Source organism: Melanotaenia boesemani, chromosome 6 (genome assembly GCF_017639745.1).
Source record: "Melanotaenia boesemani isolate fMelBoe1 chromosome 6, fMelBoe1.pri, whole genome shotgun sequence".
Lineage (NCBI taxonomy): Eukaryota > Metazoa > Chordata > Actinopteri > Atheriniformes > Melanotaeniidae > Melanotaenia > Melanotaenia boesemani.
In genome coordinates, this window is record NC_055687.1 from 23562678 (window position 1) to 23589852 (window position 27175).

General features: G+C 38.7%; 1 protein-coding gene across 1 annotated transcript in view; it reads left to right on the forward strand.

Moving 5' to 3' along the window:
* The first annotated feature begins 1823 nt into the window (after nucleotides 1-1823).
* Nucleotides 1824-27175, forward strand: part of lars2 (leucyl-tRNA synthetase 2, mitochondrial) — a 30979-nt gene continuing 5627 nt past the window's right edge. Inside the window, exons 1-13 of the mRNA XM_041988639.1 lie at nucleotides 1824-1967; nucleotides 5543-5781; nucleotides 7486-7617; nucleotides 15577-15668; nucleotides 15858-15918; nucleotides 16019-16108; nucleotides 16408-16551; nucleotides 19379-19486; nucleotides 20403-20562; nucleotides 21060-21164; nucleotides 21393-21508; nucleotides 21604-21887; nucleotides 25462-25560. Of these exons, the coding sequence (XP_041844573.1) occupies nucleotides 5554-5781; nucleotides 7486-7617; nucleotides 15577-15668; nucleotides 15858-15918; nucleotides 16019-16108; nucleotides 16408-16551; nucleotides 19379-19486; nucleotides 20403-20562; nucleotides 21060-21164; nucleotides 21393-21508; nucleotides 21604-21887; nucleotides 25462-25560 (1619 nt within the window). The 5' untranslated portion in view covers nucleotides 1824-1967; nucleotides 5543-5553. The remainder of the gene's footprint in view (nucleotides 1968-5542; nucleotides 5782-7485; nucleotides 7618-15576; nucleotides 15669-15857; nucleotides 15919-16018; nucleotides 16109-16407; nucleotides 16552-19378; nucleotides 19487-20402; nucleotides 20563-21059; nucleotides 21165-21392; nucleotides 21509-21603; nucleotides 21888-25461; nucleotides 25561-27175) is intronic.

A 27175-nucleotide genomic window follows, 5' to 3' on the forward strand; every position in this document is an offset into this window, starting at 1 on the left:
GAGCATTTACAAAGAATATGCAACCTATAAAAAATTAATAAAGAAAGAATCATAAATGGCAAATACATAACACACTATTAAAGAATAAGAACAACACTTATGTCTCCGTGTTGTGTGTAAAAGAAGAAATCTATCTTGCTACACTTTATGTCTCACTCCATAGGTCCCATTTAAGTATTTTTTTTCCAATCCTAGAATATGAGGCCTTTGTCACACAAGCTTCTTAAATAATTTAGTAGCAAGCATAGCTTCTGTGGTTGGTTTGCAGTCATAGTCAGACATGTTGAAATGCCTGAAAAGTAAGAACAGAATTTAGAATATCTTCAGAAATAATTGAAAATTAACTAATTTTGTTATTAAGAAAAAACAGTAAAGTCTTTCATATAGGGAAAAATATGGACATTGCATAACACAATCATGCGCTTAAATCTCAGTGTTCACATGACTTATATTAAACAATGAATGGTGGTTTTACTAAAACAAAAAAGATAGATACCAAACAAAAACGCTGTCTCAGAGTTTTGAAATAACTATTATCTGAAAACATTCAAACCCAAAAAAACTGCAATTGCAATCAATAAAAATCATCAACTCAATTTTTCCTACAGTTTTGACATTAAAAGACATCTAATATGTTTCTTGGTCATAGGAGCAAAGTAAACTAGATAAGAAGGTTGATGAAACAGTGCTAAAAACGCAACACGGGGCATCTGAAGACCCCTGTGCTGACCTGAAGGAATGTGAAGGGGTGGGGTGATACCATATGGTGCACATTGAGGCAAGCAAGGTTCTATGGATGATGGTGCCACTATAGAAAGAAATTTTAGGTTAGTCTTTTAGTGGTGTTATTTAGACATATGGAATATAAAGTATAACTATTTTTAAGTACATGCACTTCCAAAATCTGTATTTATTTTTAATTGGCAAACAATGAAGTCAGTGAGAAAAAAAAAAAACTGAATTAAAAGATGGAGGCTTGACCTTGCTGAAGGGCTACTTTGCTTCCACCGATAATGAGCCAACAAGCCCACAAAAATGAGATGCAAAAATTAATTATAAAACATAAAAGATAAAGACACATTCACGTAACACAACTACAAACACAAACTAACAAAACATCTAAAATTAACATGAATGTGTAGTGTTTTGTGTCTTATTCAATTTTGACATTTGTTTTGGCTCTTCTCTACATGTTTGTACTCAAGAGTTGTATTATCCATCTATGATTCGTTTTATTTTTATTTGCTGTAATTTGAAGATGGCTGTAATCTGTAGATCCGTTTAGTGCTTTATGCAACAGTAGGACCACACAAATGGACACCTGGGAGAGTGCAGTCCTCCACCAATATGACATTTGGTAACTTCAATGAAAGTAATTTACCAGTGCTAATTAGAAATCTTGCTTTGTCTACCAGTAATCTTGCTGGAAAACGGAGAAACGATTCACTCAGACAACAGAAACATGACTCTGGCCTTGGACAGGGTAAAACAAAGGCTCTCAGCACTGAAAGACATTTCAGCGGCTTAAACCAATTTTTACTTTCTGGAGGGTATACTGAAAAAACAGATAGATGAAACGTAATATTAGAGGTCAGGGATTGCATGATTGCTAAGGTAACAACAAAAATCAGCAACGAAAGTCTGTCAATCTCACACACATGGCATACAAATTCAGTTAAGAGAAAGGTTGACAGAATTAAACAACAAACAGCATTGTTTTATAACACTGCACGTGCGCGAATTTTTTCCTCTTCTCTTTTTAAAGTCGCAGACACGCTTTTGTTGGCATTCAATGTGTTAATAAAGATTATTGAAATCCAAGATGGCTGCGCCTATAGCGCAGTCGTGGTGCATAGCATCAGGTCATTTCTAAGATATTTAGAAACGAAACGTGATGTTTTTGATATCGATAACAAGTTTTATGCTGATGTGATAACAACGCGGAAACAGGCGACTGAAATAAAACCGTAAGTAGCTTTTTAAAAGACTTGTTAGCATTTTACACCATCTAAGTTACCTTTCACCATGATAGCAACTGGCAGTAATAAGACAGAAAAACCTGCAGTATCTGATTCGTAGTGGAGAGCAGTGAAGACGTTATGTGCATTACAAAAAACAAACGCCCCTGTGGTATAAAGGGTTATAGATGTGGTGCTTTATGGTACATATCAAGAGTTCATGTACGTTGACATGTAAAACCCATACACTATCAAATGATGAAAAGAGCGTCGCTTATTTGTTGCTGTAATTGTAATTACATTCAATCTTTGCCTGTTCTCCACCTCTACACCACCAAGTTTGACCACATTGGACCCCATATTTCCCAAATATATCTGTTGAAACACCAACAGATATAACTGAAAACATGCTTCATAAAAATGACATATATCGGGTACCTTCATAATGAGTAGGTTTATCCAAACATGTATTTGCACTGCCTTGCAGTATGTTTAGGCTGTACCTTATGTCCATATCCTTTCCCCTGTTTATGGCAGCAATTTAAACTCAGCATGAAGAGACAAGTCAGCTTGCAGCTTTATTTTTGTTAATGGTGCTGAAACCTCCTAACTACAAAATCCTTATGGTAGTTACACCCAAATCAATAGAAGATTAATATGTTAATGTGAAGTTTAAAGTTGAAACTTTTTGATAACAAACACCAGAACAGAATTTCTGTGTGTTGAATCAGTGTTGGCTCAAAAAGTAGCTTTTATTTTAGAATCTTATTTATAAGACAAACTTACAGCCAGGTTTAATCTTGATTGTGAATAAAAAAAAAATAAATAAAAAATCACACTTTATTTTAAAAATCATACTTTGACATTAATGTAATCTTTTAAGGCATAATCTAGAATAAATAATAAAAGTGATTTTCTTTTATTGTACTTCATTATGTGTTTTTGCATTTTGAAATGCATCTGTCACTCTAACATGAATTATTAAGTTATTATTAAGTGTCTGGTGGAAGGTGTTGTAATAAAGATAAGCCAAAATATCTATTATACGAACATTAAACGTTTGAACAGTGCTACAGATAAGACTGTACTGGCTACCAGCTTTATATTATCTTTTATATTAGCCTTTTATGAAAGTAACCTGCACTGACACTCATGTGGTGGTGTACTAATGAACTGGCTGTGTCAGCTAGTGGTGACATTTTGGAGATTGCATCTAGTGCACATATGTCAAACTGGTCCAGCAAAGGGCCGTGTGGCTGCAGGTTTTTGTTCCAACCAAGCAGCAGCACACCAGATTTGACTGATTCAATCAACTGATCTCAGTCTTCAGACAGCTGATTGGTCAAACTGTGTGCTCTTGGCTGGCTGGAACAAAAACCTGCAGCCACACGGCCCTTTGCTGGACCAGTTTGACATGCCTGATCTAGTGTTTTAAGAATACCTTTCCTAAATATATCAGGATGAATTGGAGACATAAGACCCTTTCTTTTTTTGGATTAGTTATTGAGCTCATTCAGATTAGTGATGAGTGATCGTTATCTGTATATATGTCTGAGGACCAGATATAAGTGGCATGATATGATTTAATGGGGAAAATATCAGCTATAATCTGATTAGATATCTCTGTGTTCTCTGCAATGGCTGACCAGTCTTATTATGATGTGGGCATGCCTGGTTCTGGTTTCATCACTGAATCTTTTGAAAGACAGAAAAATTGTTAATTTCTATACTGTGATTTGAAAAGTATAGAAATAGTTTAGACACAAAATGATCTGAATAAAAAGACTACACTAGATATGTAAATATATGCGATCAAAAGAATGAGCAAACATTGGTTCCATAGAGGTAGGTCAGCACGTGGCCTTGAACACACTAACTTCTGATAAAGTGTTGCCCTCCGAGATGCATCAGAGCCAGGAGGCTGTTTGCAGAAGTTTTCAGTCCCTTTACATAGGAGACTCCCGAATAGATGCGTACAGTCACCATAGAAACATTACCTCGGTCTCTTGCTTCAGCCCACTCACTCACGCCGTCAGTGATGCACCCAGGCTCGAGTGCTCGGCTCTCCCAGCCACAGCCTGAGGGAGTAGAGATGTTTGCTGCCTCGCTTAGCTTATACTTGAGAGAATTTAATGGGAGAGAAAAAAAAAAATCCCACTAGCAGGTGGTTGGAGGAGAAAATGGATAGGGTTATTTTTTTCTCTGGTTAACAAAACATAAAGTTCCCATGAGATGCACCCTCCTTTCTACATGATGAGGATGCTTGTATTGTCTTGCATCTGAGTGATAATCATTCAAAATATTGAAAATACATCTGTGTTCTTGTTTTATTGCTAAAATGAGGTTTAAAACTGTATCTTTTTTTTTATTGATTTGTGTGACAGAGCTTTCTCTAAAGTAATCATGATTTTTTTTTCTTTTTTAAAAAAAATAACATCCCAGAACGTAAAATAGTCTTTTCCTCCGCAGCTTTAGATAAGCACCCATGATTCTTATTTATTTACCTAATTTACATTTTTATCTGAGTCCGTTGTCAGGCAGTGCAGATTGTCATTTCCTCCTCTCTGCAGCTCTAAAGGTCCTTCGCTGTCTGAGATCCACATGCGTCAGCGTTGTGAGATTATTCTCTCCACAAGTCAGGTTAGCTGTAGCTGCCTTCTGGTGCCAGGGATGCAGATTGTATGGTTTCTCAGGTTACCGTGGAAACTGTATATATACATCTCTGAGTGTGTGTGTTTGTTCAGTTGTGCACAAGACGAATTTAGGTCAAATGTTTTTTTTTGTTTTTTTTTTTTCATACAAGGAGCAGACTTTCTGGCCTACATGAAGCCATAGAAAAGTTTAGTTTTCCTGAATTCTGGATGCAAAAGTCTACTTTTTCTAGGTTGTGAGAATAGTTCACTGAAAGTTGATTGTCTAGAATAAGCCTGTTTTTGGAATTTACATAATCTAGTATTTTGTCCTTTTCACCTAGAAGTAATGAAAAATCCGAGGGAAGCAGGAATGTTCATCCAGCTAATGTCCAGAGGCAGCTGTGGTATTTAACCTCCTGTAATGCAGGGAAAGAAACACCAAACTGCAGGGAAGATTTAAGGAACAGTAATCTGTTAACTGCGAATGTCACTCACCCATCTAAGCACACGGGCAGTTTGATAAGAACAGCCTGTCCATGGCTTCACAGCGATGCAGAGCTGTGATCACATCATGCAGAATAAATCTCTCATTTCACGAAAAACATGCTGTTGTGTGAGTGACATGGTGTGAAGAACACCAACTGTGAAACAGCAGCAGAGAGAGAAAAAAAAAGGGAGAAAGCTGCCAGTCATTTCAAAACAAATGGACAACAGTCATGTTGTCCTCATTCCTGTAGATTCAGATCATATAAACACACACACACACACGCATATACATACATATATATATGAGGAAGTGTCAGAAAATCTTTATAGTTTAATGATGGTTTTATTAAACAAAAGAATTAACTTTGGTTCTATTTAATTCATTAATGTAATCACTCTTACATAAATATTGCTATCAACACCCACAAACTCTGCCTGCCATGTTTTATTTGTCATGTTTTTCAGGAGATACAATCATGCAGGTTTCCATGGGAAAACTGTATCCGCTGTGTGCAGCCTGGTCTTGTAAAGGCAGGGCGGACCTCCTGAGTTCAGGACTCCGGTATCTCACCCCCTGCATCCGAACCCTGTTCAGTGAAACTGGAGTGTGGGACAAAGACTATCGAACTGACACTAGACGCAAAGTGGAAGAATGGTGGCGCCCACGGATTATGGCACAGTGGCAGAAAGATAAGGCGGAGGAGGTGAGATGGGCTTTGCTTTTCAAACATTACAGCACAACTTTGGCACAGTGGTCTCATGATACCAGTGTTCACCACTGTATCTGGTGATCTTTTTTTTTTTTTTTTTTTTTTCAACCAAACTGTTCAAAAAGCAATATATTTGCTTTACAATGTGAAACAAAGAAAACAGCAAATTATATTGATTACTTTCTTTTTTCTTCCGTCAGTTGAGGATGTTTGACAACTTCTCTGTAAATACTGTCCCCTCCACTGCATTTCAAATTTAATCTATCTGTCTTGGTAATTTTCTAACCCTCAGATTTTTAACCTAGTTCTTAGTGGGCTTTTTTTCCTATGCTGCAAATCTTTATCTGGTTCTGTTTCATCATTTAAATAAATTGCCTCACATGATCTTTAAACACTCTTGGAAAAAAAGTAAAAAATCATTATTGAACAGATGACTCCAGACTCCACATTCTCAGCGACAGCAAACTGACCCCAAACCAAACCCTCTCCACCACCAGCCTTGGAGATGGGTCAATGTTTTTCTCCTGAACAGCTGTCTTAGAATAGCACCAATGATTTCTACCATGTCTACTCTTGCTGTGGCCAGCCATGGGATGTAATTATTTTTTCACGTTACACGTCTACACTACATGCATGAAGGTCAGCTTGTATAGAAGGATACAGACCTGTTCTTATACATGTGATGGACAGAGGTGCTGAACTTTGGATGTGATCTTTTTTTTTCCACTGTAGAAACAACTGAGTGAGTTTTAGTTGAAACTGAAATTCAAAAACCAAGCTTTCACCGATCAATAGACCCTTTTCACAGTAGACAATTTGGCCTGTCATTCCAAGAAAAGTACAGATGTAATTGATGGTATTAAAGCTGACGTGTGACTTGTTCATGCTGCCTCACTGGCTTTCTGGGACACTCAGTGAACTGAGCCACTGTTAATGAAATTTGTTTCACCTTTGCTGTTCCTGCAAAGACAAGTCAGAACATTTGGTGTGAATAAGGTCTATTTTTGGCCTTGTTTGCTCCTGTGGAAACATTCATCTGCAGAAATATGCGAACATTTGAAACATCTTCCACTTGTTTTTTTTTTTTTTTTGTACAGATAATTAGGTTGTGCATCCTCTCGAATAATGCTCTAAGCTATTGCAGGCACTGGGGCCTTGTATCTCATCTGCAATCTAGAGCTCTGCCTGATAATATATCCTAATGGTCTGAGTGTGTGGATGTCTGGGACTGGCCGGCAGTGATTAAGTGCATTTATGACTGGACGCTGGTCCTAATTAATTTATTGAAAAATTCATGACTCAGGTTTCTTGTAATCATGTATCGCTGGAGCTGGTATTCACTACGTTACCATAGTAACAGTTTTGTAAGTATAAACCATCCATTATCTGCGCTGCCGGCATTTAGACTCTGACATTATCATCAGCCGCCATTGGAGCCTCATACAGTAACACACCAGGAACCAGTAATCACCACCGCTCTGTATGTGATGAGTTATTACTCCTCTCCTAACCCCATCAGTTTAAAGCAGTCTCCTCCATCCAAGTCTCTTTCCAAAGCCAGACTGATAATGGAGAAACAATGTTTACGCTCTGGTTTTGATGCCTCCCAGGATTTAAAACCTTTGTTCTCATTTCCAAATCTCTTTATGTTTTCTTAAATCTGGACACATGTTTTTAATTGTCCTTTGTTTTCTACAGAATTTCAGCAAGAAGAAGTTTTATGTCCTCTCCATGTTTCCTTACCCATCGGGACGACTACACATGGGCCACGTGCGAGTGTACACCATCAGTGACACCATAGGCCATTTTCAGAGAATGAGAGGACATCAGGTGTGTCTGCTTTTTGTCAGCATATTTTTACCATTTCCACTGACCTCCATAACACAAGCAAGGCACAGCCATCTGCTTTAACTGGACTTCATTTGGTTCCTTCTCACATGTCGGATCCTGAATAGCAGAGAGTAATTTTTAACATGAAGCTCTAGTCTAAAACAAAATAGAAAAAACAACAGAAAAGTCATCAAGCTCTTTAATTTTAGACCCCTGGCTCTGCTAGGGAAAAGGAAAAGGGTAAAGGTTTAAAGGTAAACTGATTTATTGATTAATAAAAAAAGAAAATTAGAAGAAAAGATGCAATCTGAAAACAAGAGAAGAGGAACACCTGCAGCGCTTAATGAGACTAGAGACTAAAGTTTAAGGCAGGGCTATTCAATTCGGTCCTACGAGGGCCGCAATCCAGCAGGTTTTCCATGTATCCCTGCCTCAGCACACGTGCATCAAATTAAATGGATATAACAGCCTATCAAGTTCTGCACAATGACTAATTAATTTGAGTCAGGTGTGTTGAAGTCCCCCACGACCCTTGATTGGAAAAAGCAGTATAGATAATGGATGGATTCTTCATATCTAAGATATAAAGCAACAGCTATGAGTTGTGCTTTTGCCCCATCCTGTACTTGTTTACTTACAAACTCTAATAACTATTAGTCTTGCACCATCGAACCACATGAAAATTTTGTCCAGTTTCTTGACTTAATAGTCTACAAGGGCATGACAAATACTATTGAGAGTTCTATGTAAACCTTTGATCAGGAATGAGCTTTTTAAAGAAGAAACAATCATTCAAAACAGATTTTTAAAATGGACCTGAGATTGTGGAGAACTTGCAATGCTGAGTCACCCTGACTGTAGAAAAACATCAAACACCAAATCCTGGCTCTCTAACCAGCTCTCAGAGGGTTTTTTTTCCTGTGGCCACAGTGCCTTAAAGATGCTTTACGATTTCCTGACATTATGCACAGGCTGACCATGATTCTGCAGGATCTTTAAAGCTCTGGGAAATAGGAAAAAATAAGAAATCTTGCCTTCCTTTGCTCACTGCTTTGCAGAAAGACATACTGTCTTCCACACTTTAAATACAATGAGGTGCTTTGGTATTAATGTAAAATTACAGTAGTCATGTTTTCTTCTTCATTGTACATGTAAGGTCAAATGTTGCTGTAGGGGACGTTGCCACAATTACATATTTTTCAAGTTTTATTTACATAATGAAAATTATCATAAAATGCAGACTCTCTGTGTCTCAGTGTGGGGAGAGGGACCCAAAAACAGGAATGAGGCAGAAAGCAAGCAATGAAGCAAAGAACAATTTTATCCAAAAGAACAAAAGGCGCTGCCACAGCAGGGTGTACGAAGTACAAAACTTAACAACTAATGTGGGGGAACAAAAACTCAGGAATAAACATACACTGGGGAAAATTGGGGAGACATAAACCAGGACTGAATAGACAAGAATCTACCCAGAAGCAAAAGAAACTAAGGAGTAAGGAGCACTCTGATCGGAAAGAAAAGAACACAGTGGTGAAATTATGAGCATCAAAATGAATTTCCACCAAACACAACAGTGCTGGAAGACCACTGGATCTTTTCCAGAATCGGACAAATAAAAAACAGTAATATTATTATCCAACTCTGTCAGAGCAGTCATGATTTACAGACTGAAGAATTGTGACCTCTTCTCTCAGTCAGAAGGAAAAATATGGGGGGTGTGGACTGGAGCATGGAGTGACCTGCTCTCTTCCAGCTGAAGTGCACTTAAGCAAAGCACATAACCTCCCAGTTGCTTTCTTGGTGGGTGCTGCACCTGCGGCCCACTGTTCCGGCTGCCTTTTTGCTGCCTGTTTGTGCTCAGTCACTCGTTGCTCCAATTGTATGTTCCTGCCTCACAGATGGGTTAAAGTCTGGAGTCAATTTCCCACAGAGACAGTTTCTTGTCTGGGTGAAATATCATTCACAGTATTTAATTAGTCTGTTTATTATTAGTAAACTTTGAACAGGTGAGTCACTCTTTCATTTGAAGTAAATGAAATGCTTCTTATCTAAAATAAAACTTAATGCAGAATTGTCAGTAGGTCTGCTGCTTTCCTTCTCATAAACAGTCTCAGTATGCAGTCATCTTCTGTTTCCTTCTGCTCAGCATCACAGTTGTATATGATTAAAAATATACATTAAAACTACAGTTAATGTCAGTTGTGTTTACTCTACTGGGCCCTCTTCACTTAATCTGCACATATTATGCTAACACTGTGTCCTAGGTATACTACATCAACTTTTCTTTAATGTAGGTACCACAAGTAGCAGAGCTAGTAGCAGACCGCGTACAACATATGCAAGTAGCTCTCTTTCAGAAGCTTCTGCCTTTGAAGCCTGATATGACATGACGTTATTATCATATGATGATAATTATGTAATAATTATGTTTATTAATATTTGAAAACCTCATATCCTGTCTGTCTGTGACCTACTGTATTACCCAGTTTTAACCTCTCAAATGATTTTTATTTAATATTATAGCTTCTTTAAAAGGACGAAATGCACATTTTTTGTGGACAATTTGTTGTTTTCCTGAATATTTGTTTGAATTATTCTTATCTGAATAAATTGGAAAAGGGAATATTTACTTGACTTGTATAATTAATTTAAATTTCTCCAGCACAGTTGTCTGCCAACTTCACTCAGAAAGAAGATACACTGCACAAGCAAACACTGCATTCAGTCACTAGTTTACCTTAGAGTAAGCAGCTGTCCTGAAAACCCTGATTGGAAAAAAGTTACATTTTGATTTGAGCAGTTTTATAGAGGTGATAAAACTTTATGCCATCATATGTACACCACCAGTCAACTGGACACATTTCACCATTAGATTTAAAAGAAAATGGCTCATATAAATATATATGAATGTGGACAAAATTGTTGGTACCATTCGATTAATGAAAGAAAAACTCAGTCAGACATTGCTTCTCAACCATGCTTCAACAGAATTATTTAAAATTATTTAAAAAAATAAACTCATGAAACAGGCCTGGACAAAAATGATGGTACCCCTAAAAAAGACTGAAAATAATGTGACCAAAGGAAAATGTTAATCCAAGGTGTGTCCACTAATTAGCATCACAGGTGTCTACAATCTTGTAATCAGTCAGTGGGCCTATATATAGGGCTACAGGTAGTCACTGTGCTGTTTGGAGACATGGTGTGTACCACACTCAACATGGACCAGAGGAAGCAACGGAAAGAGTTGTCTCAGGAGAAAATCAATCATCATTAAGCATGCTAAAGGTAAAGGCTATAAGACAATCTCCAAGCAGCTTGATGTTCCTGTGACTACAGTTGCACATATTATTCAGAAATTTAAGATCCATGGGACTGTAGCCATCCTCCCTAGACGTGGCTGCAGGAGGAAAATTGATGACAAATCAAAGAGACGGATAATACGAACGGTAACAAAAGAGCCCAGAAAAACTTCTAAAGACATTAAAGGTGAACTTCAAGCTGAAGGAACATCAGTGTCAGATCGCACCATCCGTCGTTGTTTGAGCCAAAGTGGACTTAATGGGAGACGACCAAGGAGGACACCATTGTTGAAAACAAATTATAAAAAAGCCAGATTGGAATTTGCCAAACTACATATTAACAAGCCACAAAGCTTCTGGGAGAATGTCCAATGGACAGATGAGACAAAAATGGAACTTTTTGCCAAGGCGCATCAGCTCTATCTTTACAGATGGAAAAATGAAGCATATCAAGAAAAGAACACCGTCCCTACTGTGAAACATGGAGGAGGCTCTGTTATGTTCTGGGGCTGCTTTGCTGCATCTGGCACAGGGTGTCTTGAATCTGTGCAGGTACAACGAAATCTCAAGACTATCAAGGGATTCTAGAGAGAAATGTGCTGGCCAGTGTCAGAAAGCTTAGTCTCAGTAGAAGGTCATGGGTCTTGTAACAGGAAAATGACCCAAAACACAGCTAAAAACACCCAAGAATGGCTAAGAGGAAAACATTTGACTATTCTAAAGTGGCCTTCTATGAGCCGTGACTTAAATCCTATTGAGCATCTTTGGAAGGAGCTCAAACATGCCGTCTGGAAAAGGCACCCTTCAAACCTGAGACAACTGGAGCAGTTTGCTTATGAGGAGTGGACCAAAATACCTGCTGAGAGGTGCAGAAGTCTCATTGACTGTTACAGGAATTGTTTGATTACAGTGATTGCCTCAAAAGGTTGTGCAACAAAATATTAAGTTAAGGGTACCATCATTTTTGTCCAGGTCTGTTTCATGAGTTTATTTTTTAAATAATTCTGTTGAAGCATGGTTGAAAAGCAATGTCTGACTTTCATTGGTTACATTTTTATTTATTATTACTTTTGTCAGATTCAAGTTATTTCTGTGACGATTGTGAGTTTTTCTTTCATTAACCGTGTACCAACAATTTTGTTCATGTGTGCACATATTTACTAGTTGATACCAAGTGATACTAGAACTAAACTGCTTTCCTCTTTGTTATAAGCTGCCATCTGGAAGATCTCAGACCAGCACTGATAATTTAAAATCTTTAAACCAGTGTGAGTAAAGTCAAATCTATCCTTTTGCTCTCAAGCACTCTGGTGTCTTGACTGCTTCAGATCTAAGTGCTGCTATCTACAGCTCTCTCTACTCCGATTCCAGTAAACAGTTGTTGATGAGGCTATAACTGGTGACTGTTGGGTGGATCATGCTTCTGCAATGACACAAACACCACCGGCACATTTCTTTGCTCAGTTTCTGTCTTAAACCAGGTAACAGCTTGATGTGAGACAAACCCTCTCCCTCCTTTGTGTATTTTGTGCTCCTTGTGGATTTTTCATTTAATGGCATGTATCTTCTCCCACACCTTCAGAGGATCTCTCTTTCCTCTTTCTGGGTTCTCCCTAAACAGAAACATGGTTTCACATGACTGGTAACTGTTTTTTGTACAAAAAAGTGTGCTCTCTCAACATCTGTCTGAGAGTGAACGCTGTTCTGCTGCGTGCCCACAGTCTACTCTTCACTTGTTAATTGAGAAATGCATTTTTGGTCAATTGTTATACCCTAATGCTTTTTCCTTTTTCATTGGTTTTCAGCTGTGAACATATCAGTACAAATTCAGTTGTTTTTAAAAGTTTTTTTTTTTTATTGATTTCAGCTGCTCAGCCACTTTGGGTCTCTTATGTATGTTTAATTCCACAACATGCATAATGCTTTCAATAATCTGCAGGCAAGTCAGATCACCTCTTTTACTAGGGTGTGCTGCTGCTTCAGTACATTTAAAATATAGTTAGTTAATTTCATACCTAAAAAAAATAATCATATGCATATGCAAGAAACAATTTCAGGCTTCGGTTCATTTGGCCACCATGTTCCGACAAGCTGTGCTAAAATCTGAGAGGAAGTGTTTCCAGGTCTTGTTTATAAAGAGCTCTTTCATGGGATGTTTTAACTTGCATTAGTCAGTTATAAAATGCTTTCACTGACAGTGGTTTTTTGAAATGTTGCTGACCTCATGCAGTGATTTTCATTGCTGTATTGTGTCAGTTTTTAATGCAATGCAGCTTGAAGGCCTGAAAAACCACAGGCGTTGAGTACTGGTTTATATAGCAAAGATTTCTCCTAATCTCTCCCCGTGTACTCCTGAATAAAATTATTTCTTATTAGTTATGCTTGAGTTGCTTATCATCTAAACTTCAGACAGGCTCAGTTTTCCTGGGATACACTACTTTTGTTTTACTACCATTGCCCCATTTTAAAAAAGAAAACATGTAAATTTTTTTTAATAAAAGGCACTACCTCTGGGAAAAAAAAAGTTGGGGGATTCTTCCTAAATTCAATTTTTCACTTGGTCGCCATCATATCAAAAGTTTTTAACTAAAATTGCATTATGTTGCTGTAGACATCTGATGTTTCCAATACTGTGAGAGTGACAAACATTTGTTGTTCTGAAGAAGCAAAACAGATGTTAAGTTTTAAAATTCTGCTTTCACTGTGTGTATTGAAATATTAGAATAAAGGCTAAAGATGACATCAAACCTCGCTATGATAAAATCTGAGAAAAGTGGAAGTCCCTGCACCAGTCTGATTCAAAATCCAACTTCAAACCTCAGTGTATAATTTGCACACCCTGTTATCCTTTGTACAGGTTAAATTAAGGAGATTTAAAAGGTTAAAAGTAAGCTTGGCTTCTGTTAGTGTACCTTTGATCAGAGAAGTTACACTATAATGTTTTCTCAATACCTACTTCACATTTACTGTTCTGATCAGCCAGAAAGCAAATGAGTGCATTTTGCAAAAGACTGCAAAATTTACTTTAACTCCTGCAAAGTCAAACAAACCAACTTCTAAATATTTACACGAGAATATTTTTAGCAGTTTTTTTCATCAGTCTCTTGGCATAAAGGTGCAAAGCAGATATCTAATCCACCATTTAAACCAAACTGATGGACAGCTGCTGCTTTGAAGTCACTTGTGCATTTAACCATTGTTGAAGGGAGTGAAAAAAGTCTGTCTTTTTTACCCAAAAAGTCTCATGGGAAAATGTGTCCACTGAACAAGATGAAACAGATGAATGCTGACATAATTACTGGAGTTTGATCATTTTGATGATAAAAAACTTTTTCTGGAGCTGCATTTAAAACTGTGTGGGTGAACACTTGTATTTAAGAGTCACTCTACATTCATAAAATCAGTTTCCCAGCTCTTCAGTCCTCTTGGTGATCCATTGAGTTATGAATTCATGTATCTGTCTCTGGACGGCACTGACTTGTTTTATGTTACTGTCGACAGATTGTCGGATAATCAGCCTGTACTGACGCCCACGGCCATCCTCCTTTGCCTCATGTCACTCATGATATGAAATGCACTGATGCCATGATGACAGCTTGGTAAAGAGTCAGGCTAGGCTGCACGTTTTATGTGGACATGAGGACAAGCGGCACTATTATAAGTGGAGGGATAATTTGCCACCCTCTTTAAACTTGTGAGAATTAAGCTCATTTACAGGACGCAGCCTTTCAAAAACAGCATCTCACAAATCCTGTCTCACTTTAACTATTTATATAAGATAAACAGCATAGTAGCATTTCATCCCACTTTTTTTCTACTCCTTAGTTATTTACAAAAGGTATCCTTGACGGGTGCCTTGCTCACTGTTCGCTTGTATTTCCCTCTGAGCAGAGTAAGCCGAGCCTCTCAGTCTAATACCATCCACCACTCAGCTTTACAAATGAGGCCCATGCAGTTACCAAGGATACCAATTCATCGGAAACATCAGACCCGTTAGAGTCCACACAATGATCCTCTCCAGACTTCGACTCATTGTCACTCTGCTTCTCCTCCACTTTTCTCACTCCTTCCACTCCTGTGCTTTCATCTCTTTTTTTCCCTTCAAGCGAGCAGGAAAAACAACCAAGGAGCTGAAGAGATGAGTGAATAGAGACATTAACTCAAGTGTTTCTCGAGCAGGGGATGATAAAATGGATGTGGATACAAAGCACAGATGGACAGAGAGAAAGCATACATGTGGAGAAAGTAAAATAGATTTTGTTTTGGAGGTTAATTTTGGTGTTGGCCAATAAAAAAAGCTGTTGCATCTTTAGTTTTAATTCTGAGCTTAATCTTGCTTTTTCAATTAAATTTAACCCATAAAATGAAAGAAAATAAACAACAAGCCACAGACATCCTCGTTTAAAGATCATATATGATCTTATTATATGATTCTAATATGGCGTTTTTCACACAGTAACACAATTGTTGACTAATTTATTTATTTAACCTTAGTTTTACCAATAAGAAAATCATATTCAGATTAAAATCTTCTTCACAAGTGAGCCTTGCCCAAGAAGGCAGCAGAACAGGACATACCAATTAAACAACACTTAGAAATACAATGTTTTTTTTATTGTTCATGCACTAATGATCACTTAATATATTGTGTCAACAGGTGCTGAACCCAATGGGTTGGGATGCTTTTGGACTTCCTGCTGAGAATGCAGCAATAGAGAGAGGTCTTGACCCAGAGGAGTGGACTAAAAGGTATGTGAATTTCGTTTAATAATGCTGATTGTTTACAATATATCGATCTATCTAACTATCTATCTATCTTACTATACTATACTCTATATATAGCATGTGCATGTATGTATGTATGGATAGATGGATGGATGGATAGGTAGGTAGGTGTGTGTGTGTAAACATAGCTTAATTGCTCTTTCTGCTCTTCAGTAACATACAGTCCATGCGGGAGCAGCTGGACAGCCTTGGGCTGTGCTTCAACTGGGACCGGGTAGGCAGGAACTGATAAAAGTAAAATATAAGGCCGTGTCGGACAGCATATAGTCCTGTATACTATCCTCTGCATACCTGACTGTAGCTTTCCCTGACAGGAAGTGACCACTTGTCTTCCAGACTACTACAAGTGGACACAGTATTTGTTTATCAAGCTCTTTGAAGCCGGACTGGCCTATCAGAAAGAGGTAAGAATCATCTTTAAAAGATTTCACGACTTCTCTTGGAAGGAATGAAATGATTGGCTTAGGTAAAAGATTACTGACAGTTACAGAAATGATGATAGCCGCTCATCCATCACTCCTAAAGGAAAATACTAGGAGTGAAAAGCTGGGTTTAAAGTTAAAAGTCTATGTGATGATGAAATGGGACAGCCTTGAATAAGGCCTTTGTTGGTTTATAAAATTCGGGCTCTTTCCTAAGCTTTGATTTCTCGTTTTAACTGTGTGGGGGTTTATCTGCATTTCTGTGCATGTGTGTTATCCAGGCCGTGGTAAACTGGGACCCCGTTGATCAGACAGTGTTGGCAGATGAGCAGGTGGATGAAAATGGTCGGTCCTGGAGGTCTGGCGCTCTAGTGGAGCAGAAGTTGCTGACGCAATGGTTCATTAAAACTACAAACTATGCAAAGGTATAACTGTTTATGTGTCAGAATCCTTTTTGTGTTTGAGTGTGTGTGTGACAAGTACTATCTGCATGGCTGGATCAGTGGTGTTGTAAGGAAAAACGAAGGGTGGACCCCTCTGATAACAATCACGGCTGACGCTTCAGTAGCAGAGTTCTGCCTCTCTGGGTCTGCAATCAGACCCCTGGAGGCCGTCATCTGCAGCCTTGACTATGTTCTCAGTAAAAATACACAAGCAGACCTGAGGTCGGCCTGTCTGGCTGTTTAGCCTTAACCTTTCAGTGCAGAAGTGAACAGTCCTGCTGCAGGGTGAAATTAGGCCCTGTGGACTGAAAAAACACCAGCAAAGACCTTTTATGCATTTGACATGCAGTTGTGCAAGTTTTAAAGTACACTGCATTCAGCGGTGTCCGAAGTACTTGCAGAAACATGTAATTTAAAATTCTATTCATCAGCAGCAACATATAGTGCTGCCTTTGTCACCTAGCAATTCATTATATTCAGCTTCCAAGGAGTCAGGCTTTCTTTTAACAAACCTGTTTTAAACAGTATCTTTAGGCAAGTTGCTACAAGCATACTGCTGTAAAGACACATCATTACAAATATAACACAATTTTTGCTCAAATAAGCTGAGTCTCAAAGAACTGTTTTCCCATTAGATTTAATGGGAACGTGTGTCCAGACTTTTGACTGTATCTCAGCACAGTGTGCAGTTGGAAACAAGTGGAGGACAAAAAGAGACATGGCAGGCCTACAAACAGCCTGTGAAGTGCTTGAAAGTGGTGTTTTTTAGAAATAGGAAAAAAAAAAATCAAGCAGAGACCTGATGCAGAACCTGAAAGATGGATCTGGCCCTTCGGTTGATCCACCTACTTCTCACTGAAATCTCATCAGAAATGGTTCCCATGGAAGGGTGGTTGCCAAGAGGCCATTTTAAAAGAAGGAAACTGGGAGAAAAGTCTGAGGTTTACCAAATGATACTAGAACTAAACTGAAAATCAGTGTCAGGAGATCTTATAGAGTGATGAATCCTCCCCAGACCAGACCTCACTATCACTGAGCTGTGTATGACAAAATGATGATTTTTGCATAGTACATTAACATATAGGTCGCTAAAGTCAGGCCAACAGCTCTGACTATGATGCATTCATGAGAGTCTTCTTGGGTTTCTGGAGAAATCTTGGCAGAAGATTAAAATGTGATTAACTGGGTTAGAAGGTTAGCTTCTTATCCTTGTTAAGGAGCCATTTCAGAGCATTTTTGTGATGGTGCATTTAATTATATTACTAATCATTTCAGCTGTGCTTGTTTCCATGAAAGTATGAAGCCTAAATAAACCACTTTAAAGGGTGGATAGCAGTTAAGTAAAATAGTTTTGATTTAAAATACAAAACATTTTTTTTTCCTTTAAGGATTAACTGTTCATCATTTTCCCCATTTTGCTCTGAAAAAGTTATTTTGTCCACCAGCAAATGTCTCAGCTGCTTCACTGAAGTCGCCCATGCATGTCCGTGTCAGAGGAGTGAATGAAGGTGGAAGCGGCCTACTGTAGCTATGTGTTCCAGCATTTCTAATTTTCTCTGACGAGCAAAAAAGTTGGAAATGAAGGAAGAGGCAGGCGTTAAGGGAAAGAAGTGAGAAAGACAGATGGATGGAAAGGAGGAGCGTGTCAAGCCAGAGTGTGCCAAATAAAAAGGGATGTAATTGGACTGTGATTTCCTGCATGTACATTTTGTCTGCTTGCCCAGGCACATATTTAGGTCTGCTAGACATCATTAACTTCAGACAGTATTTATTCATTTAACTGTACAAGTTCCACATTGTACAACGACTATATTAATCATAAAATTTTAATGTGCAGCATGCAGGATGCTAAATTATCAGGTAGCTGCTGCAGAGTTTTCAATTTCATGCATAATCACACTTGTTGCAGTCAGACAAATAGGGACGGCCCATTACACCACACAAATATCCAAATAATTGTCTCAAATAACAGTCAGCTTGGGTCATTGTTCTCAGAGTCCATACAAGTATCTAAAATATTTAGTTATTTTGCTAAATTAGCCACAACTAAATAGTAACTTGAAGAAGGCTGGTTCAAATCTCTTAACTATCCAAGTGTTTGTGTCAGTATAGTGTGATATTTCTGTGTATTTGATGTTACACACACACACTAATCCTTAGTTATTGCTATGCAATGCCTTTTCTTTCAAGCTTTTCTTAGTTGCCATGGGAACTCTTGTCCCAGCTTTACATATTTCATCTCCCACTGCTTTTGTGCCAACTCTATATTTTCAAGTGCAGGAAAGTAAAAACATTTAACGCCTCTCTTCATTTCTGGTTACATCCTTGTTTTGCTGCTAGTCTCTCAGTCACGCTGACACAGATTTGTTGTATTTCTGTCTCTTTTCTCCTCCTCTTGAGCAATAATGACTGTCACACTCTGCACTCATGCTAGTTATGACTCTAGCCAGTGTTTATGTTTGTATCAATAACTCTGTGATGAGCCAGAGCATGCCGAGCTGCACCGTATGGGGCATTGTGGGTAATAGATTGTGACAGACTGAAAAGGAAATGGAGAATTATAACATCTCTCTCCGCAGACCAGCTGTGGCTTTTTGGCCCAAGCCTTGTTGATATGCATAGCTCCCTTTAATCATTCTGAATAACTGTTGCTGTGTGTTCTGAGAAAGGGAAGAAGTGTGTACACGGTATTGGTGATTGCTTTGTGATAAAACAGAAAGCTAGGTAGAAGGAGGTCAGAACTTTTTGAAAATATCTTTTTGCCTGCTTATTATGACCTTGTGTATTTGTCTATTTCTTCTTCTTCCAGCCTCTTCTGGATGCTCTGCAGAACCTTCCAGAGTGGTATGGGGTCAAAGCCATGCAGGCAAATTGGATCGGAGAGTGCACTGGCTGCTACTTTGACTTCAAACTCAAGGTGAATCTTGGCTCCCTCTTCTGTTTACTTTTTAATCGTTCATCATTCTTGCCTTCCAGTTTTTCAGTCCTTTTACATCTGTTGTTTCAACATTCTTCTTGTCAGTCTCTGCTTTTAATCTGTTTCCATCCAAATACTGATTATGTGCATTATGTTGTATTCTTTGACGCCTGCGTCTCCTAATGATTTTTCTCTTAAAAAATCATGCGCAAAAGCTTTAAAATACTCAATATTGTCATCTGCTGTCTTCGTGCCCGAGATGGGTTTTTCTGGCAGAATGAATAAACAAAATTAAAGCAAGCAGTCATAAGATTAATTTTGTTGCTGCTTTTCTTGTTTTACATCATCCTGCCACCTCACAGAGACTTTATACGCATTGTCTCCCTAGAGAGCCAAGGATGTTCATGAGTCAGTATTCAACATGATATTTTTAAATTATTAATAAGTGCGTCATCTTTAGATTAGAAATAGATTAAACTGACAAAGTAGGGCTATTATGTGTCAACGAGTCAGGTGAATTGATTTGGGACTTGAGCTGATAGTTTATTAATTTATTTAGTGAGATTTGTCATATTATTATATACAGTATGTCCTTCATAAGATAAAACAATCAGTTCTCTTGAATCGTAGGTCGGTGTTCAATGATGTAGGATTAAACAGCAAAAAGAAAGATGTTCTTTTTATTCAGTATGCAATTCTTTTTAGGATTTTTTTAACTTTTTAAATGAGTACAACTATTAACAAATTAAATGAGCTTTCTTTATTTCTACCCACTGATAGATAATTACATAGTTTCAGTGGTATTCTACAGAAGCCCAGCTGTAATTGGAAAGCCAGCATGTATTACTAATTAACTCAGCTCTGGTGCTGCCTTGGAGGTGAGAAGTTCCCTCATTCTTCCTTTCTTACCTCCCAGGTAAACGGTGATGAGACGGGGGAAACCCTATCAGCCTACTGCTCCTCCCCAGAGACGGTGTTTGGAGCAGCTTATCTGGCCATCCTGCCCTCCCACAGACTGCTCCATGGTAGCAGCTCGATCCGTTCTGTTCTGCAGAAAGCCTTTCAGCCGGGTAGAGGTGAGCATCTTTTAAAGAATGATACACATATGCATGTTTTCCTAGCAGTAATATGATTATTAGCTTCACTATGTTTCAGGGAAAAGACTCTCCTCTACACCTGCATGCTGTCAGAACATGAAACAGCTCTAGGAAGAGGCCCTTATTTTGCATAATTTCTTTATGTGGCAGCACCTAATTAAAGGAAGTGGTTCAGAAGAGTAATCCTCAAATGAAGAAAGAATATCATCAAAGACTTGTAGTGTACTTGTCTTTGTATATTTCATATCCCAAGTATGGATTTATGTTTGTGACTCTGCTTGTGTGAACATATTTATTTAGCCATCATGCTTTACATTACCCACCTGGTAATGTATAGCTGCTGATCCTCCTGTGGACTGGAGTGTATGTTAACTGGGATTCCCTTGAGGTGGTCTCATGTGTGAATAGTTGTTGATAATGAGCCACAAGGGGAACCAGCACTTTCTCTTTTACAGCCTCCACCTCTTGCTTTCCAGACTCCCTTACAGATGTTTGGGCTTACAACCTATTCACTGGCCATGAAGTCCCCCTCGTCATCTCTCACAAGGAGGCTTTAGATGGCTATTTGGACACTGTGGTTTGTAAGTCATTGGGTCATTAGAATTTAGAAAAGACACTGGTTTTATACTATGTGATGTTGTTGATGTTAAGTTTGCGGGTGTTTGTCCCATAGAGGGGGATTGTTAACTACACAGCATGCATCAGTATCACAGCAGAGAGGGATTTATCTTTTTCTTTTACCAGGGAAGGTTCTATCTTTATATTTTCATGTTTTATTGTTGTGTTCATGCTGCTCTTTTTTGTGACAGGTGTTCCAGACAACAGTGAGGAGGATCTCTCTGTGGCCAAAGCTCTAAATCTTAGTTGGAACACAGTGCTGAAAACCCATGAAGATGGTTCACAAACTCTTATTAACTCTAAGGAGGTCAGAACCGAATATGCACTTAATTCCTGATTATTAAACAGAAATTTTGCTGCACAACTTAATAAATATAAAATTATTATGACTTTCTTGTTTAGTTCTCAGGCCTTACCAGAGAGCAGGCCTTTGATTCCATTACCCAGAAAGCCAGAGAGGAGAAGATCGGAGGCCACCTTACCAGCTCCAAGCTCAGGGACTGGTTGATATCCAGACAGAGGTACTGGGGCACACCCATTCCTGTGGTGCATTGTGGATCCTGTGGTGCCATTGCAGTCCCTGAGGATGAGTTGCCAGTTACTCTGCCAAAGGTGGCATCCCTCACAGGAAAAGGGGCGTCGCCTCTTGAAACTGCACATGACTGGGTCAACTGCAAATGTCCCAGGTGAGAATCCTGAGAATTGATTAATGTGTGTTTTAATTAGACTCCTTTGTAATCCAGAGGAGAACTGTATGTTTAATCAAAACATTTTTTCTTTTTTGCCTTTATTGTCTGTACACATTCAGAGCTGAGGGTCCCTCTAGTCAGGGGAATGGCAATACACACGAGTTGCATCAGGTTTTAATGTGTTAAGTGGCTTTTCCTTTAATACATCCCAGACTAAGTTACCAGGTATGAGCCTGTCTGACAGCTGATGTCAGCGGGTGGAGCCCCGCTGATCATTTCAAGGTCAGTTTGTGACAAAGATGGGATCAGGTTTTAGCTGTCAGCATCCCTGCTTGAAAAAATTGGGCTACACATTTTCCTTTTTAGATCTTTTCTTAAAACGTTCATCTTTGCAAAAGATTTTTAAAATGTTTAAATTTTAATTCTTGTGGTTTTATGAATATAAATTAGATCTTATCATTTCTAGTTCTTCTGTCATGTGTTTGGCCTTTTCATTGTATCTGCCACTGGTTTCAATTTTATTTTGCTCCTCTGTGTAAAGCATTCTCTCACATTATTCAGAAATTAAGATAGTTTATTTTATCTTGCTAGTCTTACTAGTGGTTAGCCGGTCATGAAGAAGCAGACATGAAGAAGAAAATGTGATGTCAGTGTTTTTGCCCCGAGATTAACAAATAAAATAAATTTCAGACTTGTTATTAATTAAACAGCATAGATTAATGCATTTCAAAAGTAGGGAAAACAAAAGACAGCAGAAACCCTGAGGTGAAGTTTAAAACTACCCTACAAGCTGACAAATCAAAAGTTGAGATAATTTCTGTAAATCATGTCCTCTGGGCTAAAGAGGCAAAGGATCATCCAGCTTGTTATTTGTGGGTAGTTCAGCTTCTGTACTGGTGTAGGGGTGCGTTAATGCGTGTCTGGAAACGCCTCACTAATGCTGTGTGACATATTCAGTATGCTGTCTTTCAAAACAAACCAGTGGAAACCAGTTAACACTGTAATGTTTTGTCCAGCAGAAGATAAATGTGAAAGTGTTCTGATGAATAGTGAAACAGCAGAGAAAAGCTTTATTTACTATCTTTATTTCACTTTGAAAGCACTGTGGTCTAGTACTCTTATTAATTGTGAGTGCAAATCTCATAGAGATTGTGTACCATTTATCTTTAATTTTGTAAATTTCATCCAGTAGAACATAAAAAATATTGTTCAAATATGTACAGGAAGTCAACAAATGATCTTACACAGTAATGCCTCAGTATTTTTATTCAGTTGTGGATCTCTGACCTATTTTCAAAGCTATCACCCTTCTGAAGAGCCCTCAAATAAGTCACTGAATCACCACTAAGTGGTGGCATCAACACACAGCAGCTTTGCATTGAGCTGCTTGGTATTGTAAATGGGATTCAGCATAGTTTGTTTTTGAGCACTTTTGTATTGTGGGGTAAGAATTAAATTATAAATAAGCCATTTCCGGTGACTGTCTCTCTTCCATATTTCCTGTGTTTCCTCAGGAGATCAGCTCGCCACTGTCAGCTCGCTGCTGTCAGGCGAGCAGAGAAGACTAACAGCTTCACAGGAACAAAGAGTATTCAGAGACAGCCTGTAAATTGTGTGATTAATACTTTGGTTCACACTGGGTTATGCATTGGGTTGCATCTATGACAAGAGCAGTGTGAGATAAAAGTGGAGGTTACATAAGCCAGCTGTGCTTCGAGAGAGACACACAAACACTGTACATGCGGATGCATTAACCTTTTGTACAAAGCCGTAATCACATACTCTCCAGTAGGCAACCCATCTCGTGAATGCGCTTGAAAATGCAGAATGACTACTCAGCTGGTGTCTCCGGAGTCCCTTGCTGACACGGGAATTCCTCTCTGAATAACAGTAATCACCGTCAAGACACCATGTTAATTAAACCTAAGGCCCTCTCAGTTGCAGATGGCAAAAGTCATCAAATTGTATTTACTCGCTTCCGCGAAGCTACTTTAATTCCTCCCATCAGCGATGATTGATGGCAATAATCATAAAGACGCCGTTATCTCCCATCTCCCCTTCGTTGTTGAGTGTCTGTCAAAATTTGTTCTCCTCACTTGTCGACCATGTCCAATTAAAGTTAGTGGAACACAGACAAGCAGGGTGGTGAGAGATGGGAGGCAAAAACAGAGTTTTATCTGTCCTTGAGGAAGTCATTTCCTGTGTGCTCATCTCGTCTCCGACCCTCTGCAGCACTATAAATTAGCCTGCCAACTGAAGCCTGCCACGGCTTAGTCTGATTAGGAGGGTGTGTGTTCAAGTGTGTGCTCCATATATTCACAGGTACCGGTAAACAGGGAGACCTCCTGGTTTTTGTTCGGCAGTCACACAGACACACACAGCAGATGGGGAACTGTTTTCTCTTGCAAGAGGACTTTCATGGAGTGGGCAGCTGCTTCTCGTTCTGCATCTGTTTGAGAGCCTTTTGGCTTTTTCTGGCTTGTCCTCAGTCTCACACACTCAGTCATTTTGGACACTCAGGCACCAGTTGCGCCAGATCCAGTTATCTAGTTTTGCTATTGTACTTCTTGTGTTTGTTGCCTGATCTTAACTTAGATAATACTAAATAGAAGCTGTTTCTCAAAAGACACAGTCAAGCATCTGATTGGCCGGCTGTCTAAACCAAGACAGGACATCTGATACTAATATTTTTTTTTCTCCATTTTTTGAGAGGTTCCTGTTTTTGTCTTGTTTCCTGATGGCTAAGTTTTGTTATACTGCTGTGTTCTCATCATATGAAACAACACCTGGTTTCCAAACATTAACCTTGCTGCACCTTAGCCTTGTTGCTAGGCAACTCTTAGCTCTTACCTCATCATCACAGCCTTATTATAGACTGGTATGGTAGGTGGTCGAGACGCTTTTGCCTCTCAGTGTGTCTGTTTGTGAGTGTGTTGTTACAAAATTTCATTGTTAGACAATTAGACAGTAGAACAATGCAAAGACATCCCAAAAGGTCCAGGTAACAATACCGGAGCTGCTGTGCAAACCGTGGCAAAGCTGAAAGCCGTTTTACTGTTTATCTTTCTGGCACATCAGTTTCAAATCAGTTGAGACTCATTATAAACTAAAAGGCAGACTCTCTTGTTGTTTCATTTAATTTTTTTTTTCTTTTTTATTATGTACCAAACGATCATCCTGTGAAAACTCTTTTTCTCTCATGTCTTTATGGATGTCCTCTCCTGTGCATTTGCATCACTCCCCAAAGTGTTGTTTGGCTTGGACAGAAAGAACCACATGGTGGCATTTCCAACACAAACACATGATCATGACTGAGGCCTGCCAGTTTGTTCTCTGTTAGCACAGCTTGTTAGTCGGGGCACAAGAACAGAGCTGTGGTGCCAGTCTGGCTTCAGCTGTGCTTCTCTGCAGGGACATGACCCCGACAGCCAGATGGAGCCAGCTTTATACCCAAACACACATTTCTCTGACCCACGCAAACACAGATCATTCATTTGCTCTAATTTGTCGAACTAATATTAATTGTTGTGCTGCTTCTGCCAACCATGTCTGTTTGTTTCTCCCCCGTCAGATGCAAGGGCCCAGCGAGGAGGGAGACTGACACCATGGACACATTTGTAGACTCAGCCTGGTATTACTTTCGATATGTAGACCCTCACAATGCAGACAGGTATGTGTAGACACCTCCAGAGACTTCATTTAGCTCTTTTTTCATTTGTTCTTGTCTCTCGAGTGAACTTATTGCGTGCTTTTCCTTGAGCTTGTGTTTTTTGTCACACTGTGGGAAAAAAAGAAAGTTTCAGAGTGTTCTGTAGCAATAGATTTAAGTATATCTGTTTAGATCAGTATACATTCTCTGTTATCTCTGATATGTAAACACACATTTTATTTTCTCCTGTCTCTCTTACATACATTCTCTCTCTCTCTCTCTCTCTCTCTCTCTCTCTCTCTTGCTCTCGCTCTCTCTCTCTCTCTCTCTCTCTCTCTCTCTCTCACACACACACACACACACACACACACACACAATTTACCTTAACATAAGCATTATATTTAGTAGATTTTTGGAAATCTTGTACTGGACCATAAAATTATACTCGCTGTGCATTTCACATTCTCTCTCCCACTTACCTGTTTACAACATTCATATACTGTCTGAATGCACACAAACACACATACACACACATATATATGCAGCACACTTTCCTCAAAGTTTCACTGTCTGCCAACAGAGATTATGGAGCCATGGCTGTCACCTGCTGGGATGGTGGCGATACCCAGAGCTTAACAAAAGAGATTAATTTCTCAGTGCCCTGACCTAGCAGTAAAGCTGCTTTAAAAGGGAAGGGGACTGCTCTCTCTATTGCTTTTGCAAACTGGACAGATTATGGTGCAACAGAAAAAGTAATTACACTATTTGGGCATTTTGGCTGGCCTACTGAGGCTCATGTGCACAGGAGGAAAAAATGAAAATAAGAAGCAAAAGATGATGGAAGTAGCAAATAAGAGGAAGGAAATGAGAGGGGGTGTTATATAGTTGTGTGTTAGATTTTCTTGACTCGATGCCTCCAGACAAGCTAAATTAATTCAGCTTTGTGACTTCATTAGTTTTTTTTCCTCCTTGGTTCAATCATCTGGAGACTCAACCATAGACGGAAGGTGAGAGGCAGAGAGGTGTGAAGTGAGACATAGAAAGCAGTGTGCCTTAAACAGCATCAATACTGCTGATAATATGACACACAGCTGCCCTGTTAAGAGCTAAAGAAATAACTTTAGTTAACTGTAAACATGTGAAGCTTTTTTTTTCTCACTGTAAGTGAGAGGCCAGTTTAAGAAAAGAGGCTACAGGGTGCTGTTGTTCTCCACATCCCTGGACCCTTATGTGTCAGAATGAGCCTGCCCCCTGCAGGAAGCATGTGTGCATGTCATAAAAAAGCATAGATTTTACAAACTATATACTAAACTATATTACTGTTCATGTAAATTTAAGAATATAATTTGAAATTTACACATTTCACAAAAATCTAACCTAACAACAATAATTATAAGATAAAAGCATTAGCTTTAAAAGCAAAGTAAGTCACTTTGGACCATTTTAGCTACATATAAAAATATGAAAGGGCAAATAAATGACACATATACTCTGCTGTAGCATATGATAAGATAAAGTAACAGTGGAATTGGTGGTAATTATATAGGCAATGGAAAAAGATTTATAGAAAGAATTTATATAAGTATATATGCCAATTGTTGCAAGCTTTTAGTCTGAACATCTACATTTGCTTTCA